The 18,536-nt window shown below is 39.2% G+C and overlaps 1 protein-coding gene across 1 annotated transcript in view; it reads right to left on the reverse strand.

The window, feature by feature from the left end:
* Positions 1-693: 693 nt before the first annotated feature.
* xkr7b (XK, Kell blood group complex subunit-related family, member 7b) overlaps positions 694-18,536 on the reverse strand; it is a 103,758-nt gene continuing 85,915 nt past the window's right edge. Inside the window, exons 2-4 of the mRNA XM_059332739.1 lie at positions 16,983-17,182; positions 8,832-9,051; positions 694-7,491 (exon numbers count right to left, since the gene is read on the reverse strand). Coding sequence (XP_059188722.1) covers positions 6,684-7,491; positions 8,832-9,051; positions 16,983-17,182 — 1,228 coding nt within the window. The 3' untranslated portion in view covers positions 694-6,683. The remainder of the gene's footprint in view (positions 7,492-8,831; positions 9,052-16,982; positions 17,183-18,536) is intronic.

An 18,536-nucleotide genomic window follows, 5' to 3' on the forward strand; every position in this document is an offset into this window, starting at 1 on the left:
AAAGTGACTTAAATGATGGAACTTTTTTACTTAACCCCATTTTCTTGAGAATTTGGGGATTTTTAGGGGGAGACAGCAGGTCAGTTTGTTACCTGTGATGCATTCAAGGACAGTCAGAAAGCTCAAATTTTGATGCTAACGCCTATTTTTACAGTTTGTATTTACTAGAAAAGAGGTATTTTTGGCGAGTACTTACATACATACAGCGCTTAACACATTCATTAGACCACCTGCCATAAAAAAGGAGAAAACAATATTTATGAAATCTTTCAAAATCTTGTTATTTAATTGGCAAATAACAAACTGAATTCACCTTTGTATACCCAAATTTGAGCATGAAAAATGAATCAAGCATAACATTAACCCACAAAAACTCATTTTAGTAAGTAAATAACTATAATTTGGCTTTTTTGTAAAACAGTAAATTTTAAAAATGAATGGATAACAATAATATTTATATTTTAGCTTTAAAAACACATTTGGGTTAAAGAGCTTCTACATACAGGTGTATTAACAATTACAGAAACATAAAAAATTATTTTGGTAATTACTAATGCTTTTAACTTTGGACAAACCGGTGGTCCTGTAAATCTGATAAGCACTGTACATTATGGGGTTCAGAGGGTTAAGTGCATTATATGAGTAAATATTTATTTTCTGCATCTAATAAGAGAACACACAGACACATCGGCGTATTTTGACGGCTGTTCAGCCATGTTTACTACAGTATTGTTCCCATCTACAGTTATCAGCACAGCTTGTTGAGCTCTTTTTTAACAGCGTCATAGATATTTTCACCACTGGTTTATTTTTCTGCTCGTTCACTCGGAGGATGTTTAAGCAGCATTATCAAAAAGAACTTAGAGCACATCCTTACATACATACTGTACATACAATACATACATACAAACCGAAGCACACATACTCATACATACATACACGTCCTAGTATAGCGCCACTCTGGTATATACAGATATATAGAATGAGTAAAAAAAAAATTCTATTTTCAGTTTTTACATCTTAATATAAGAGTCATACCAAAGACATGGCCACCGAGTGAGTAAACAATAGATAAATAGATATAAAACAAATACAAAAATAAATAAACATAAATACTTGCATTAATTAATAAAAGATGATTTGAGTTTTTAAACTCACTGTTTACTTTTTAACATGTTTTTGATCATATACAACCAGCGCACCACTTTTAATTTTACCTCGACGACAAAGGACCAGTTCGTTACCCAATCAGAGGAAGCGAAGCCTCGCCCTCAGCCCATGTCGGGGTGGTCGACATATGCATCATCTGTACATTATCATGTTCGACATGACGTAATCATTGTTGACATAGAGTCGTTGTTTTCAGCACCATTAACATCGCAGTGACTGTCACCACTGTACCAACATCCACAAGTTCAGGTAGGACACAACACTGTCAGGATAATACGACTATTATTACCAAGTTTTTACCTTTGTATTCCTAATTTTTGATCTTTCCATTTCGACCCACCAGAGTTAGAATGACGTTTCCCTGCAGAGGAGACACACACACATGTCCAAAGAGCTTACATTTGGACATTTTTGCCCTTGGTGTCTTCATGGGAATACAACCACAAACCTTGTGAGGGTCAGAGCGCTTATATACTTGCTTTTAACAAGTGATATGTGTATGATAACCACATCATGAATCCAGTGCTAAAAATAACCATCAATTAGACACACGAATGAGACAATACAGGTCGTTAGTATAAGCAGCTTATTACGTTTCATATTTACATTTATTGTTAGTGGCGGTAGTAATCCTGATGGGGGCAAAGGAGGAAGTCAGGTCACAAAGTATAAAGAACGACAAAGTCTGCGGAGGGAGGAGGTCGGATCTGTCAATGTGAAATTAAAAGTCAACAAGTTATTTGAAGTCAACGTAACTACATATCTAATTTAACAATGTCACATGTGTATGGAAGTAAGTAACATAACATAGTTATTTTAACCATATTTATGCTTATTGTTTGGCGATGAATTCTAGGGGCCGAAGTTATTCTGATGGATCGCAGGAGGACGTCAGGTGACGTAATATAAAGAGCGACAGAGTATGCAGAGAGAGAAGGTTGAGGTGGTCGAACAAACCCTGGATAGCGCTGTTTGTGTCCCGTGTGAAAATAAAAGTCAAAGCTGAGTGTTAACGTAACTATGTATCTATTGTAATGACGTTCAATGCATATGGAACTATATAACATAACATATGTACTTATTTTAAAACAAACCACAATATTTTCCTAAACTGAAGAAACTGCAACCGTTTCACAATGTTACCCATCTATTACGATCTGTATTTATGTTTAGGAAGCCAGGCAATGTAGCATAAAGAGCGACAAAGTCTGCAAAGGGAGGAGGTGGAGGCAGTTGGATGGGTCAAACAAACTGTTTGTGTCCAATGCGAAATTAAAAGTCAACAAGTTATTTTATCTTAACGGAACTACATATCTTATGTAGCTATGTCACATGTGTACGGAAGTAAGTAACACAATATATGTACTTATTTTCAACACAATAATGTTAATTGTTAGGCGGTGACCTTGAGTGGCCGTAGTTATTCTGACCCGAGCAAAGGAGTAAGTCAGGTGATGCCTTTGTGAAAGTCAACAAGTTATTTTATCTTAATGTAACTATTTATCTAATGTAGCTACATCACATGTGTTCAGAGGTAAGTAACATAACAAAAGTACTTATTTTAACACAAACCACATTTTTTAACTTAACCTGAAAATCATTTTTGTCCATTTTGTAACCAAACTGCAACTACTATATTTCACACCATTAACCACATGTTTAAAACTTTACGATTCATATTTATGTTTAAAGTTAGGCGGCGACTAGTCATAGTGGTCGTATTAATTCCGACGAGATCAAAGAAGGAATTCAGGTGACGTAATATAAAGAGTGACAAAGTCTGCGGAGAGAGAAGGTGAAGGTAGTTGGATGGGTCAAACAAACCCAGGACATCGCTGTTTGTGTCTCGTGTGAAAATAAAAGTCAATGCTGAGTCACTACGTAAAAACTTTTGGTTCCTTATCGTAACCAAACTGCGATTATTTCACAACATTAAAGACGTGCATAAAAAATTGACTGCAACATCCTGGAAAGACAATACTACATGTTATTTGTTTAAGCTGCTTATTACGACTCATATCTACGTTTGGTATTTGGGGGTGACCTCGAGTGGCTGTAGTTATTCTGACAGGAGCTCAGGACAGCGTTCCCGTGTGAAATCAAAGTTGTTGTTTTTTAACATTACAACGCAACTAATGTAGTTACATCATGTATTGGGAAGTAAGTAACTTAACAAAAGTACTTATTTTAACACAAACCACATGTTTTTTGAAAATTTTGATTTCTTTGCACAGGTGAGGAAATGCTCATGTGTCTTGTATTAGAGGGCAGCAACAAATGGGTTATATCTTTTTTTTTGCTGTAAAAATTGATGGTTCTCAAATAGGGGTGATTCAGCCCGAATCTGCCGCCGAGCAGATGCACTTTTTAATCCTCTATGTTGACATTTCGTGGGCAGGAATATGAACAATGCGGCTTGCATCACAATTGTTTATCTACGTGAATGCACTGTTAAAAAGCAAATATATAACCCGCTCTCTGTGACTTGCTCTACCCATCACCTTCAAAGTACACAAGGCTGGAAACACTTCTCCTGTGAGTCCATTCATCACCTCAGAATAAACACATGCATCATCAGCGTAGAGGTGATCATTAAACCCGCACTGGATACTGCAACAACAAACATGTTTCTGTTGGCCCAGGTGGCAGCAGGAGGGAACAGTTTGAGTTTTAAAAGACTTCACTACCCAAAAAAAGTAAACAGTACATTGCTCCAATCTACAGTAAATGATTTCTTCTTATTGTCCGTCAGTATGGAGATGGTGAACAGGTTCATACATGTGGAACAGCTTTCTGTGGATGAAACACTTGTCATTAAGTAGATATTCTTTTTTACACTATAAACATTTTTGATGTGAAATTCTGATGTTTGCAACAGCCTTTGCCAGCTCTGAGGAGGGTGAGGGGAAATGAAAATGATGTGTTTTTTTTTGTCATCCAAAGCTGCTTCTTCTTCTCCTGCTTTGTAAAAACTCTAATCTTAATATATTTGTTACATGGGAGTTTTTACTGTGCCATTAGAGTTTGGTTTTTGTGCTCGTGTCAGTCAACCATGAAGTGGTGACCCCCTGAACATTGGCATCTTCTAAATGCTTTGTTGGGTTGTAATGTAAATATCTTGGTATTACAGCTACTAAGATACAAAAAATAGTATTTATAGTATCATGAACTGGGAGCCTGAATCACTGCAGAGTAAAAATGCATCTTCAACAAGATGAAAATGCTTTTCGAGTTCAATCAGTGTGACGTAAGAAACATGTTTTTAAGAGAAATGCTTTTGAGTGAATTGCTGAAAATGCTAACACCTTCTGCTTTCTTTATCTAAAACAATCACAACATTGGTTTAAATGTTTCTGGGATGGACTGAAAGAACTCCCACTTCATAACAAATCACAAGTCACCTAAATGCACAGACTAACCCTAAAGGCTTTTAAGGAAAAAAAAGAAGTATTTTTTAGAAAACTTCAAAGAGACTGCCGAGGAGAAATCTGAAATATGAGAGAGGACAGAAGTTAGCTTTGATGCTAGTGTGTTTTTTTCTCCATTTTTTAAAAACGGTTCTTCCTTCAGGTACTGTTGCTGACCATGCTTGACTCTCTCTCAACATCCAGCTGCTTCTAATTGATATTAACACATTCACACCTGGGAGCTGCTGCATTTACACTTCGACCTCTGAAGTTGGTTCACCGATTGGCTCCGCTGAATTTGTTCAAGTTGTTGCTTCGGGGCATCACAACAGCAGTTTGAAAAGAGCAAAAAGAGGATTTCTCATCTGACCGTTTTATTTTTTTGTCGACTGATGATGTCACTAACCTGAATCTGCCAGAATCTGCTCTGAATCAAAGGCCTGTACATGGTTTCATTTTGTAAACAACAACGCCACCAAACAGCAGCTTTTACGAGCCTGCAAAGATTCTTACCTACAAAAACGTGCATCTTTATTTTTTTTCTCCATAATCAATTTGCTCTCTGACTACCAGCTTCGTTCTCTTTAAGGTCTGGTTGACTTGATGAGGAGATATTCCTCAGCAGCTACTGCTCTCGCCACATAAACCAAACACTGGAAAAATGTTTTCATAGCACAATGATGCTGTTCATGAGACCCTCTACATTGTTTGTATTTTTCGAGAAAAGTGGACGACATTTAGACTCTTTTACGAGTAAATGAAGCTTCATCCAAAAGTCATTCATCACCTAACTACAGCTTATTATAATAGCTTATATCTGACATCTGTATTAATTCAACTGTACATCACAGGCCTGTGTGTGGTGAGTTACAGCATGCCATATGATGGTAGCCATGGCAGAAATCATCCACCTTACATCCAATCCTGATTGATTTTTTCCCCCCAAACAAGTCCTTTCTCAGGTTGGGGGTTCGGGGGTGATGAAGCAGCTGGGATGTAAACAGTGGGACTTTTGCTATGGCTGTTTCTGTATCACATATGGATGGGTGACTGTTATCTCTTGTATCTCAGGCGTACATTTCAGAAAGCATCTGGACTCGTGAGCCTACATGTGGTGGGTCCTCGTGGTGACACTGGAGCCCAACGTACCAGTTTCTCTTTAGACACCACGGACAGAAAGCTTAAAGGACAGTTATGGAAGTTTGTGAGGGACATGCAACCTTTTGGGGGAAGAAATTTAAAATATCTGTTTCGTTGCTAAACCAAATTAAGTCCTGTTGGGTCATTGAATTTCTTAGATTATGAAGCATTTGGAGATGAAGAAATCTAGACGTCTTGGTTAAACTGGGCAGAAAATAGCCTTTGTTAGTCACATTTTTGACATATTTTATCCCGCTTCACTGAAATATACAAATTTTGTTGAAACATCATACTTGACCAATTATATTTAACCTAGATTTCACTTTTCAACCAAATTTTAACCGAGACGTCCAGGTATTTAATCCCCTGTAAATCAACAGTGAGTTCCTATTATCTGTAAGTGGCTAATTTGCTGCCAAACCAAATGATTGCATGTCCCGTGCAGACTCCAGACTCTCAAAGTTCCCTGGTAAGTCTCTGTCGAGTCTCCGGGGTCCAAGGCTCAAGGTCATGCAGCACGCTGCTTCTCAATTATCTCAAACTCTGCAACTTCATTGCTCTCAAATCCTTTTACTTCTTGTTCTGACCATGCAGGATGAAACTAAATCTAACACTCCTTGGTCCCAGGATGAGAGATTAAATTTCTCACCTCCAAGCTTTTTAGAAAAGACGAAGATTATCCCAGTTCAGTGTTACTCCATTTCTCTTCCCACGGCTCATTCATGCTACGTACTCCCGGACTGCACCCTAAGGGGGGAGCTTTGGTCCCAGATTGCGCTTCACATTTTACAATCAAGTTTTGACAACCTCTTTTTTCATTTTTTCATTTTTTTTCTTAAAGAGTTGCCTGACACTCTTGTCTCCTTCTCATGCTTCTCCTGGCGTAGGTAGTCCTGGGATGAGAACTGATCTCAGGCTGAGCCTCGGTCCCAGACTGCACCTTTTAGTTAAAGAACCCCTGTTGGCTTAGACAGTTGTCTCATATTCTAAAACCTCTTTGCTGCCCATCATGCTACTCCTGTACTGTATCCTGGGGCTGACGGCCGACGTGGTCTCCAGGAGCAGAATGGTCTTGCGGAGGCGCCGGTCGATAAAGTGTGCGTCCCAGGCTGGGTATCGCTTCCTCGGGAGGTCGATCCGGATCACGGGGCCCTCCTGTGCGCGAGACGACGAGGAGGTCCGGTGAAGGAGTGCGGGAGAGGACGAAGGTGAGGGACGGACCTGGAAAACAGGCAGGCAACTGTCCCTGTCTCTGTCCTTGTCTCGCTCCCCTGGGACCGGCTCCCCCGTGTCTTTAGTCCTGGGGAGAGTCCTCGGAGGGCTGGTAATGACCATGTCTGTTTGGGAACCTTGAGACGGGGTAAGGCAAGCATCGATCACTCCTGCTACCCCTCCCGCACCCACCGCACCCTCATCCACACACCCTCCCCACTGCGAGCCTAGAACGGGCCCATCGGGGTGCAGCCAGCAGTAGTACACCAACATGAAGAAGGTTCCCAGGGCGAAGCTGCAGGCCACCAGGCACACCACCACCACGGCATAGGAGTCGGAGGTGTGCGAGCCGCGGTAGGTGTACCATGCGGCGGTCAGCGCCACGTTCTCAGCCAGAGTCACGGAGTAGTAGACGGTCATGCGGAAGCGGCTGGGGCCCTCCTTCACGTTGAACCAGCAGAAGATGTAGATGATACCCACCACCATGTTGTAGATGATCTCCTCCCACTTGGACATGCAGAAGTCGGTCTCACCTTGGATGATCCAGAAGGTCATAACACACCTAGAAGACAACAAACAAAATTGTAACAATACCTGAGAATCTTATGATGACTGGTACCAAGAATAATGTGGAAATAATAGGGCAAACATGACTAAAATCAGTGGTGGAAAAAGTATTCAAAGTACTAATACAACATAATAATAATACAATACTACAAATACAACACAAATTACTCTGTTACAAGTAAGAGTCCTGCATTCAAAACTTACTGAAATAAAAGTACAAAAGTTTCCGAAAATATACTTTAAGTATCAAAAGTAAAAGTACTCAATATGTGGAATGGACCCACTCAGATTGTAATATATATTCCAAATATATTATTGTATTATTATTATTTTTGATGCATTTATCAGCATCAATTTAATTACAATGTATGTACTTAGTTGCATTCCATCACTGACTATAATGAATGCATATTTTCTAGTTCCTAAAAAAGAAAACATATCTATTATTTTTGTAGTATTACTAACATGAATTTTATTATTTCTACATTTTTGCTAACACCGTCATTAATGTTATTGTTGCAGGTACACATTCTCCTTCTACAATTATATCTAATGACATGAAAACAAATTAAACTTCTTTTGGATTTAAACACATCTTAATGTGCTCCTGTGTCATGACAATAGACAGTATAAAAAAAGTGGTTGGAGTCTGAAAAGTGAAGCCAACCTGCATTCTTTCTGATGGCCAGCAGGGGGTGACTGCACTGGTAGCAGAAAGATGTCAGATTGGAATTACCCTATTTCTGGCTTGATTTATTCTCCAATAAAAGCATGATTTTCATCTAGTAAATTTTGAGTAAACTAGACGATAAAGCAGGCTACGCTTTGTGGCGTGTAAAATTTTGGTATAGAGGAAAAATTTAATCTAAAACATTTTAAAACATACCAAAGTTAAACAAAGACACTGAATTTCTGCTTACAGAAGACCACATTTTTTCTGCACCTAATAAATCTCTAAGAAATCATAATGAATAGGAGGGAAATTTGAAAAATCCACTACTATGAATTATCTTTCCTCGGTGAAAAGAGCCAGCAAAGTGCAGAGAAAGCTTTTTGTTTGTTCCTGTTAAAAAAGGGGATATATATATATATATATATTTTTTTTTTACAGTGTTTACTTTCTTTTTACTTAAGAGAGAATTTCAGTTAATACATTATTGTATGACTTTCTAAAGGTTCTAATTTTGTAACATTTTATCTCTGATTTCTGCAGGTGAGATTCAAGGTAACTGATACAATATTTGTTGAAATCACTCGAAGACAAACACATTTATCTGGTGACTATAATTGATAGTAGTGCACCAGACTCTTTGCGTCAGGACACATATGGCGCACCAGTGACTGACGATGAATATGCCGAAGTAAAGTTGGAAGACGGAAGCGAAGAGGGCGAAGGCCACGGTCCTCGCCCCGATGGTGAAGAAGTGCCACAGCATCTGGGTGATCACGGCCTTGTAGGACATGGGCAGCTTGTCGTCGCGGGAGTCACGCAGAACCTTCTGGTAGGAGGCGATCATCCAGGCCAGAGAGACCAGGGAGGCCGAAGCCGAAAGACCTGCAGAGACGGATGAAGAGAGAGACAGAGGGAAAATAAGAGAAGAAGAAGAAGGGAAGGAAGAGTCACAAAAAGAAAGACATTTGAGATAACTGGCACACTGATATTAACCCTCTTAACCCTCTGAAACGTATGTTTTCTTTAAAAGATTGCCAAAAATAAATTGTTTGTTGTAGAAATAAACTGTAAAAACAGGCATTATCATCAGAATTTGAACTTTCCAAGTTTCTGCTAGAAAAAGCGACCAAGACGAAGCCTAAAATTGTGATATTTCTGTCAGAATCACTTTATTCTACATGTGTAATTTAAAATGTCACCAAAAATAAACAGTTTGCACTGACCAGATCCTGTTAAAAACATTATATTCACTGACAATCTGTTTACACAGAGCTGAGAGGAGAGGACAGGAGAGGCTGTTTACACAGAGCCGAGAGTAGAGGACAGGAGAGGCTGTAAACATGACAATACATCAATATGTAGAATATGTGGAGACACAATTTCTTTCCCCAATATTCATGACACTTGAAAAAAGTGTTGTATATATAAATTCAATTTTATTCTTTTATTCTATTTTTAAGAACTTTTCATCATTGGAATTCAACTTGTTTTTTCTAAGTTTATGTCATTATCAACTGTGTTATTCTTGAAAAAAACATATTTTGTCACATGACAAATATTCACTGTTCCTCAAATCAATTTACACAGAGCTGAGGGGAGAGGACAGCAGCGGCTGGAAAAATGCAAATAGTTCAATATGTATAGCATGTGGAGACCCATTTTTAAATGATTTATGTCAATATGACTGTGTTATTCTGCACAAAGACATGTTTGAGTTGTTCCCACTTCTAGCCATGATTGTGCTGATTCCATAGAGCTGCAAGACTTATGAATTATATATATATATATATATATATATATATATATATATATATATATATATATATTTTATATATTGCAGTGAAATATAAGGACACAGTGAGTAAAATGTAAAAAGAGCAAAAAACGCCCTGAAACGGTTCAGAGGGTTAAATCTTATGAGCAGTATGTGTTTATATATTTCTCCTGGACCCAAACAAATTGTTACTAAAATTACACAGTTGCATCACCATCATCAATCAGTGCAATCAGTAATTATAGTATTGTCTCATAATGATTAAATGACTAAAATGTTAATATTGCACCTTTAAATATTTCCCCTCCTCGCTCATTCCAGTGAACCTGAACCCGTTTGGACTGAAGTCAAACGATCATTATCCCGCACTTGTAACCACGCGGCACACTGCGAGCCGCCCAGAGCGCCGTTTAAACACATTAAACATTCAGGTGTGTTAATCATGCAGTCTTGTCTCAAATTAGCCATGAATCACAGTGAGAAGGCATTAAAGTTTGAGCAGAGAACGAGCTGCACCCACTTTACATGTGAATGTAATTTTGATCATCCCATCCTTTTTTTAGTGAGGAAGAGATCGGGGGAGAACTTGAAAATTCCTCTCATGTAACTTACTGATATTTAAGATTTTTTTTAATTATACTTACAAAGCTAAGAATACTGCTGTTAAAAACAAATTTCAGTTTTTTTTTTTTTTGGTCCACATGGTCTTCAAAGGCTTCTTTCCCTTCCTTTTCCCTTTTCTTTTAAATGAGAAAACTGACACTTCTGCATACGTTTTCCTCTAAAATGTCACTTGAATCATCTTGCTTTATTATATTTACAATGTACTTAATAAAAGTGCAGATTGTAGTGTTTTTCTTGTTATCTAGTTTTGCTTTGGCAGCTCATGCTCTTTAACCTAAAAACACTGATTACAAGTTGAGAAAAACCAACAACTACAATAACTATAATGTGACCAAGAAAACAAAGTTTTGCTTCAAAAAACAAAGATACAAGGTGAGAATGTTCTATTAACACAGCTCTATTTATCTTTCTTGTAATGGGCTCAATGGCTATAGAGGCTAAATATACTGATATCCTATGAAACTAGAATATCTAAATTTTCTTTTATATAATACAGTTTTTTACGATTGAATAAACACTAAAATCTTAAGTTTTGCCCAATTATCAAAACCTTACACTCAAGGAGCAAAACTTGGCCCCAGATTTGCACCACTGTAAGCAAAACAATACACACAGTGATTTGAAACACTAACACACACGTCTATGCATTAGACACAGAAGTATATCAAGATGTCACTTCCTTGCAATTCTAAAGCACTGACTGTCAAATTACCACACCTATGAGCCAGTTGATTGAACACTGCCATCAGGTGTGCAAACACAAGATTGCTTAATTGTAGACACACCAATTAGGTTTAAGCACTATAAAAATGCAGCAGGTGAGTTCACCAAACTTAACCAAAATGGAAGGAAGAGGAAGAGGAAGAGTGAGGATGAGAGGGGGAATCAGAGAAGGAGGAGAAGGAGGAGGCAGAGGCCGTGCCAGAGGCCGTGGCCGAGGAAGAGGAAGAGGAAGAGGAAGAGGAAGAGGAAGACTTCAAGCAGGAGGAGGTGAAGCTCAAAGGAGAAGAGGTCCAACTTTAAGCAATGAAATTCGCGCAACTCTTGTGGACCATGTTGTGAACCATGGATTGACACTGAGGGAGGCTGGACTGAGAGTCCAGCCAAATCTCAGCAGATTCACCGTGGCATCTGTCATAAGGGCATTCAGACTGGAAAACAGGTAAAAAAATTACCTGTTTACAGCTTCTTACTGTATGCACCCCATATCAGCACTTTTGATACCCCTTCCTGTGACATTTTACAGTAGGTTACATGTAGATGAGATTGTGAATATGGTTTTGGACCAAATCATCTTTCAGAATGTGAATCAAGTCTCTCTGTCCACCATAGCTCGTATCCTGAAGGCACATCAGGTACAAATGAAACAGATGTACCGAGTGCCTTTTGAGAGGAACTCAGAGAGGGTCAAACAGCTGCGGCATGAGTATGTGGAGGTATGTATTGTTCATTTTAGCACTCTGATGTTGCATACTGCACACATAACCTTTTTTTTACATGTAACTGTACTGTACACTAAATCTATGCTGAACTGCACAATCTTGTATTTCACTGTATTTTAGAGAGTTTTACAAATGGATGCTGAGGCCATTCAGCATGAGTTCATCTACATAGACGAGGCGGGGTTCAACCTCTCAAAGGTCAGAAGGAGGGAAGGAAATGTAATTGGCCAGAGGGCAATTATTAGTGTCCCGGGGCAACGTGGGGGTAACATCACCCTTTGCGTGGCAATCACCCAGAATGGGGTCCTCCACCGCCATGCCAACATGGGTCCGTATAAAACACCTCACATCCTTACATTTTTGGGCAGAGTATACAACCTCACAATCATAAATAACATGCAGATCCAATACGTTGTCACCTGGGACAATGTCTCATTCCACCGCTCTGCTCTGGTTCAGAACTGGTTTACGCAGCACCCACATTTCACAGTCCTTTTCCTGCCACCATATTCTCCATTTCTTAACCCAATTGAAGAATTTTTCTCGGCATGGTGGTGGAAGGTTTACGATCTGCACCCCCTGGCTCGGGTAGCCCTCATTCAGGCCATGGAGGAGGCCTGTGACCAGATTGAGGCCACAGCCATACAGGGGTGGATACGGCATGCACGGCGATTCTTTCCCCGCTGTCTTGCAAATGAGGATATCGCCTGTGATGTGGATGAAATTCTCTGGCCAGATCCAGCTAGGAGAAGAGACCAACAGTAGCAATTTATGTGCTGTGTTTTCTTTTTTGGGGGGGTTCTTTTTTTGTACAGGATAAAATGTTATGTTCATGAAAACTGAGAAATGTTTTTTTTTTTCGCCATGTTGGCTTGAGTATATGTAAAAAAATAAATAACATTGTCAACAGCATTAGTCTTGTGTCCTGTGTGGTGTCTACAGTAGTGCATACAAGTATTCACTGTGTGTTTTGTTTTGCAAAAAGTGTGAGCAGACATTGTGTTTACAGTTGTGCAAATCCGAGCGATGTTTTGCAAATTCACTGTGTGCTTCACCCATACTACTCTATGCACTTAGAAGCAGAATTAGCCGAAAGTGTTTAAGGTTTTCAACAGCAGAGTGTAACTGGTGCAAACAGAGTTAAGTCATATGCAACGTGTGTGTTTCATATGGTAAAAAAATATGGTTTTGATAAGTTAGTGTATAGTTTTTACAAGAGTGGTTCATTTTGCAAAGGAGTTAAGGTGTTTTGCTAATTGGGTATGTGGTTGTGCTATTCGTGTGTTGGGTTTTGCTAAACAAAACAAAACAATCAAAATTGTGTTTATTCAATCGTAAAAAACTGTAACACAATCTGACATGAACCCAGCTCACTTCTTGCTGATATAATAAACCACACCTGAGTTTGACACAACATGTTTCCTGGAATGCAGCTTCAGAAAATAAAACCAGAACAAATTAACCCTGAACAAAAGAGGATTACGGGCAGAAAGAGACAGATGCAGTTTGTTATGCTTGAAATCCCCGAAAAATCTCCACATTTGGAGAAACTGGAACCAACAAATGTTGGGGATTTGTTCTTAACTGTAACAGATGACTCTGATGATTAATTGGCAGCTTTGATTAATTTATATGATTGGCTGGCTGATGGATTCATCAATGAGATGCATCGCATCAGCACCAAGCTGATGTAAGCTCTGTGGGAGGATTGTATCATGTAAGTGACCACATTTAACAACATGAATGCCGATAAGCAGATGACAAGTTACCAAAAATACGTATGTGTGTATGTATGTGGTTGTGTGTGTGTGTGTGTGTGTGATTGTATGTGTGTGTGTGTGTGTATATGTATTTGCGTGTGTATGTTTGTGTGTATGTATGTATGTGTGTGTGTTTATGTCTGTGTGTGTCTGAATGTGTGTGTGTGTGTGTATCTATATGTCTGTGTGTGTTTGTATTTTTGCATGTGTGTTTATGTGTGTGTGTGTGTGTGTGTGTGTGTATTTTTGTATGTGTGTTTGTGTGTCTGTGAGTGTCTGTGTGTGTGTGTGTGTGTGTATCTGTATGTGTGTATGTGTGTTTGTATTTTTGTATGTGTGTTTGTGTGTGTGTATGTGTGTGTGTGTGTGTGTGATAATGTTGAACATTTTGGTTAATGAGGACATTCTTCACACTTTCAAACAGCTGATTGAGATTTAAGATGTGCCTTTAGGGTTCAGGCTAGAATAAGGTGAAGTTAAGTGATGAAAAATAAAATAAGACCAGATCTCCAGGAGTAAAATATATGTAATTTATATTGGCAACACTATTCCGTGTGCCCACGGCCCCCAAGTGTCATGAATATTGGTAAAAAATGTTGTGTCACATATTCTACATATTTAAGTATTGTCATGTTTCCAGCCTCTCCTGTCCTCTCCTTTCTGCTCTGTGTAAACAGCCTCTCCTGTCCTCTCCTCTCGGCCCTGTGTAAACAGATTTTCAATGAATATTTTTCACGTGACCGTTGGTCTCAGCAGAATCAATCATGTCTTCACAGAGGAGCAGAATTTAATGTTTTTAACAGGATCTGGTTAGTGCAAACGCTTTATTTTAAATGATACATGTAGAATAAAGAGATTCGGAAATGTCACAATTTTAAGCTTTGTTTTGGTCACTTTTTTTAACGGAAACTTTTCTTTTGTAACCTGTCAGAAAGTTGAAATTATTGACAATAATGCCATTTTTTATTAGGTATTAGGTAGGTTTACCTGCCTGCAGACACCATAATCTTTATGTTAATTAATATTGAGTAGCCATGTGGACGCATTCAATGAATATTAAGTAGCCATGTGGACAGCAGTCTCTTCACAATATGATTCCATCAAACCTTATATCTACACTGTTTAACCCAATTTGGCACCTATGCACAGTCCCATTATGTTTTACAGGCATTTGTAGTTAACTAATAAGGTAAACATTTTCTTTATGCTGCATTTTGCTGACTTTCACTTTCCTTTGTATCGTGCGTCAGGCACTTCCCTCAAAACAGGCTAATTCAGCCTCAGGTTTTGGCCAGAAAAACTTTAAGTTTATCTGGTATGTAAGAGATAGTCCCTCTCTTCATCTATAAGTTATGCTTTCTTATAACCAATCCCGTATGAACCTGAGACTATGTGTCAGTGGCGAAGGCAGAAATAATATTTCTGGTGGGCCAGTACAAAAGTGGACGGACCATCTTTTCCCAGAAAAAGGACTCGTAAAAAGTTAGAAATGTAAAAATGACAAATATAGACTAACTGGAAACTGGAACAGTGACTATTTTACTTTGCAACATTATGCATTACAAAGGAAATGACAGCAAAACACTGCCTATAACACAAGCTCTCCCAACAGAGCTCGATAAAGGCTGTACACAATACAACAGTAAAGACAAAACATGCGTATCGGCTCTATCGCACAGCACAATAAATAATTTTATTGCACACTACATTTTAGTGCCGACTACAGATGAACCCAAACAGTAGATAAGGTGTTAACGCACAGCATAACATAGGCCTTCATCAGACAGAATTCTCACATTAACGGCGATTGTTGTTTCAGTACCATGAACAGCTCACGCGTAACAGAAAATGCGCAGATCATAGCCTATGGCAACCAGTTAGTGTGGACACCAGTAAGGACACAACACCGGCCTTTAGACTTTCTGTTGTCTCACGCCAGTGTTTACTGGTACTGTTTAAGGTTGAGCTGCCAGCTGTTGTGAGAAATAAAGCACGACGCGGTCCGAGCCGCAAATATAACGACCACCCGTGTCCGACTGGTCCCTCCTCCGCCCTTCATCATCATAAACAACACAACGCAGAGTTCCAGGGTGTGGAGAGGCTCATCCCACACGGGCCGGGTTACAAATACAATTATACATTTATTTCCTTTCTTACATACGGGTTCATATTTTTTGTAACAAAATATGTTGTTATCAAACTTGGCTGGGTGGGCCAGTGAGTAAAATGGGCGGGCCAGTGCCGCCGAGGCCCATAACTGGCTATGCGTCTGCTGTGTTATTGTCTTAAAGCCAACGCTTCAGACGCCTTAACGTGTGCACGTGTAGACTTGAAACAGTCTAAACTTTCTCATTGTCTCTCTTGGTAATACATGGGCCGCTTTAATTGTGAAGTGAAGCGGCTGTTAAATTGCCTGTGCGCACGCCTATTCATCTTTGTGCAGGCGCAGGTGACGCGGTTAAGGCGTGTTAGTATAGTTCACTGGCATAAAATACCCCTCATACGTAGAAATGCACGCGCACAAACACAGGCGCGCACACACGCACGCACCCACGCACGTCTGTGTTCATGCTGCACTCATACACAAAGTTTCTGTTGGTCACGTCTTTTGTGTCCCACCACTGTGTGTGTTTTGTACAATTCAAATATGTGTCTGACACGTGTGTGTGTGTGTGTGTGTGTGTAAATGCCGAGGGTGTGTACAGAGAGAGAGAGAGAGAGAGAGAGTAAGTTTTGTTTTATTCATCAAAGGCCGATCTGCTTCTTCTAAGAGGTGCATGAATAAAGCATGGACTCTCCTACTGATATCTGCCCTATCGCACACACATGCACGCACGCACGCACGCACGCACGCAAGCACGCACGCATTCACACTTGCAGAAGCCCATGTAACAATCAGAAATTACTTCTGATAAAATCCAATAAAGTAAAGTCCAATAAAGGAGATAACCATCAGTTTTAAAGGATTATTCTCTCTTATTAAAACCTGGATCTTATTTTTTTTAATATCAGTGATAACATATTCAAAAACTTTTCTATGGCTCAGTGATTTAAACAATCTGACTTGTTTACAACCCCTCTTGCTCAATGTGGTGTCAGTAAAGTGATATTTCCTGGTTCTAATTAACTCTCTGAGTGGAGTTTTATCAAATCAAATGAAAGGCGACGTGTTAATGAGACGTAACGAGCCGCTGTCACCGATGTGTCACTCGCCTTGCAGAGGGAGGACGGTGTTCCCGTGGATCATGATGCTCAGCTGGAGGACAAGCTGCGGCGCCGACTTCAAGAAGGCCTCCAGCAGGCGGAGCATGGTGATGTCGGCGCTCTCAAACATCAGGCGCCAGTGGAAGTGGCGGCGGGGCCCGTTGCTGTGCCAGCGGCTCTGGGCGCCCAGGTAGAGGGCGTGGATGTACCTGAGGGAGACAGACAGAGAGCGGGAGATGAGTTCATCACTCCTTCATAAATATATATATATTCCTCTTTCATTTACAGGAGAGTTTTCATTGCTCAGAGTTGTTTGTTCCCACATTGTTTTTTAAGTTCACCTTCTCTTGCTTTGTATTGTTTCTATTAATCACAAAACATTAGATTCACATATTTGTATAATGATGGGATTCTACAGCAGGTGACCAAACTGAAAAACCACTGAAAACCAGAAATATGTATCTTCATAAAACAAAAATAATAAATAAACCATCGCTCTTCATTTACTTTGTATGAAAAGAAGGAACAACAGACATTATGAATTGAAATATAAACTTTCCCACAGTCCTTGAATGGATCGTAAGTAATTACATTTTCCCTTGGAAAAAGTAACCAAAAGGAAGCTTAAAATTGTGAATTCTGTCACAATCACTTTGACATTAGGAGAAAGACATATGAGACAACCAGCTAAAGCAAATCCTAATTATAATAAACAAACTGATATTAACCCTCTGAACCCCATGTTTTCTTTAAAAGATTGTCAAAAATACAACATTTATTGTAGAAAGAAACTCCAGCCATTGTCATCGGAATTTCTACTTTCAGACAATCCCTGAATGGAAAAGTTTTTGTTTTGTTTCCAAAATGAAGCTTAAAATTGTGATTTTTCTGTCTAAATCACTTTATTCTGTAAAAGTGTTTGCACTAACCAGATCTTGTTAAAAACATTAAATTTTGCTCCCCACAGACACTGTGAAGACATGATTGATTCTGCTGAGACCAACGGTCTCACGGTTTTCACTGAAAATCTGTTTACACAGGGCCGAGAGGAGAGGACAGGAGAGGCTGTTTACACAGAGCAGAGAGGAGAGGACAGGAGAGGCTGTTTACACAGAGCAGAGAGGAGAGGACAGGAGTGGCTGGAAACATGACAATACTTACTAAATAAATAAATACCCATCCCCCCCCATTTTTGTTACTTGTGGGCACTCGGAAAAGTGGTATATATAAATTCAATTTTATTCCAATTTTACTGTCATTCTTTTTTTTTCTGTCATGTGTTATTCTGCACAAAGACATGTTTGAGTTTTTCCCACTTCTAGCCATGATTGTGCTGATTCCATAGAGCAGGACTGATAGATTTTTTTAATATACTTTATATATTGCAGTGAAATACAAGGCCACAGTGAGTAAAATGTAAAAAGAGCACAAAAAAAAAAAAAAGCCCTGAAACACCCTGTTTAGCAATGTTTTTTCCTCATTTGGCAGATGTATGTCTCCCTCTAATTCCCCAGTAGTTAAAGAACATATAAGAAAAAAAATGCACATAGAATATTGCAGCAA

Source organism: Centropristis striata, chromosome 5, assembly GCF_030273125.1.
Source record: "Centropristis striata isolate RG_2023a ecotype Rhode Island chromosome 5, C.striata_1.0, whole genome shotgun sequence".
Classification (NCBI taxonomy): Eukaryota; Metazoa; Chordata; class Actinopteri; order Perciformes; family Serranidae; genus Centropristis; species Centropristis striata.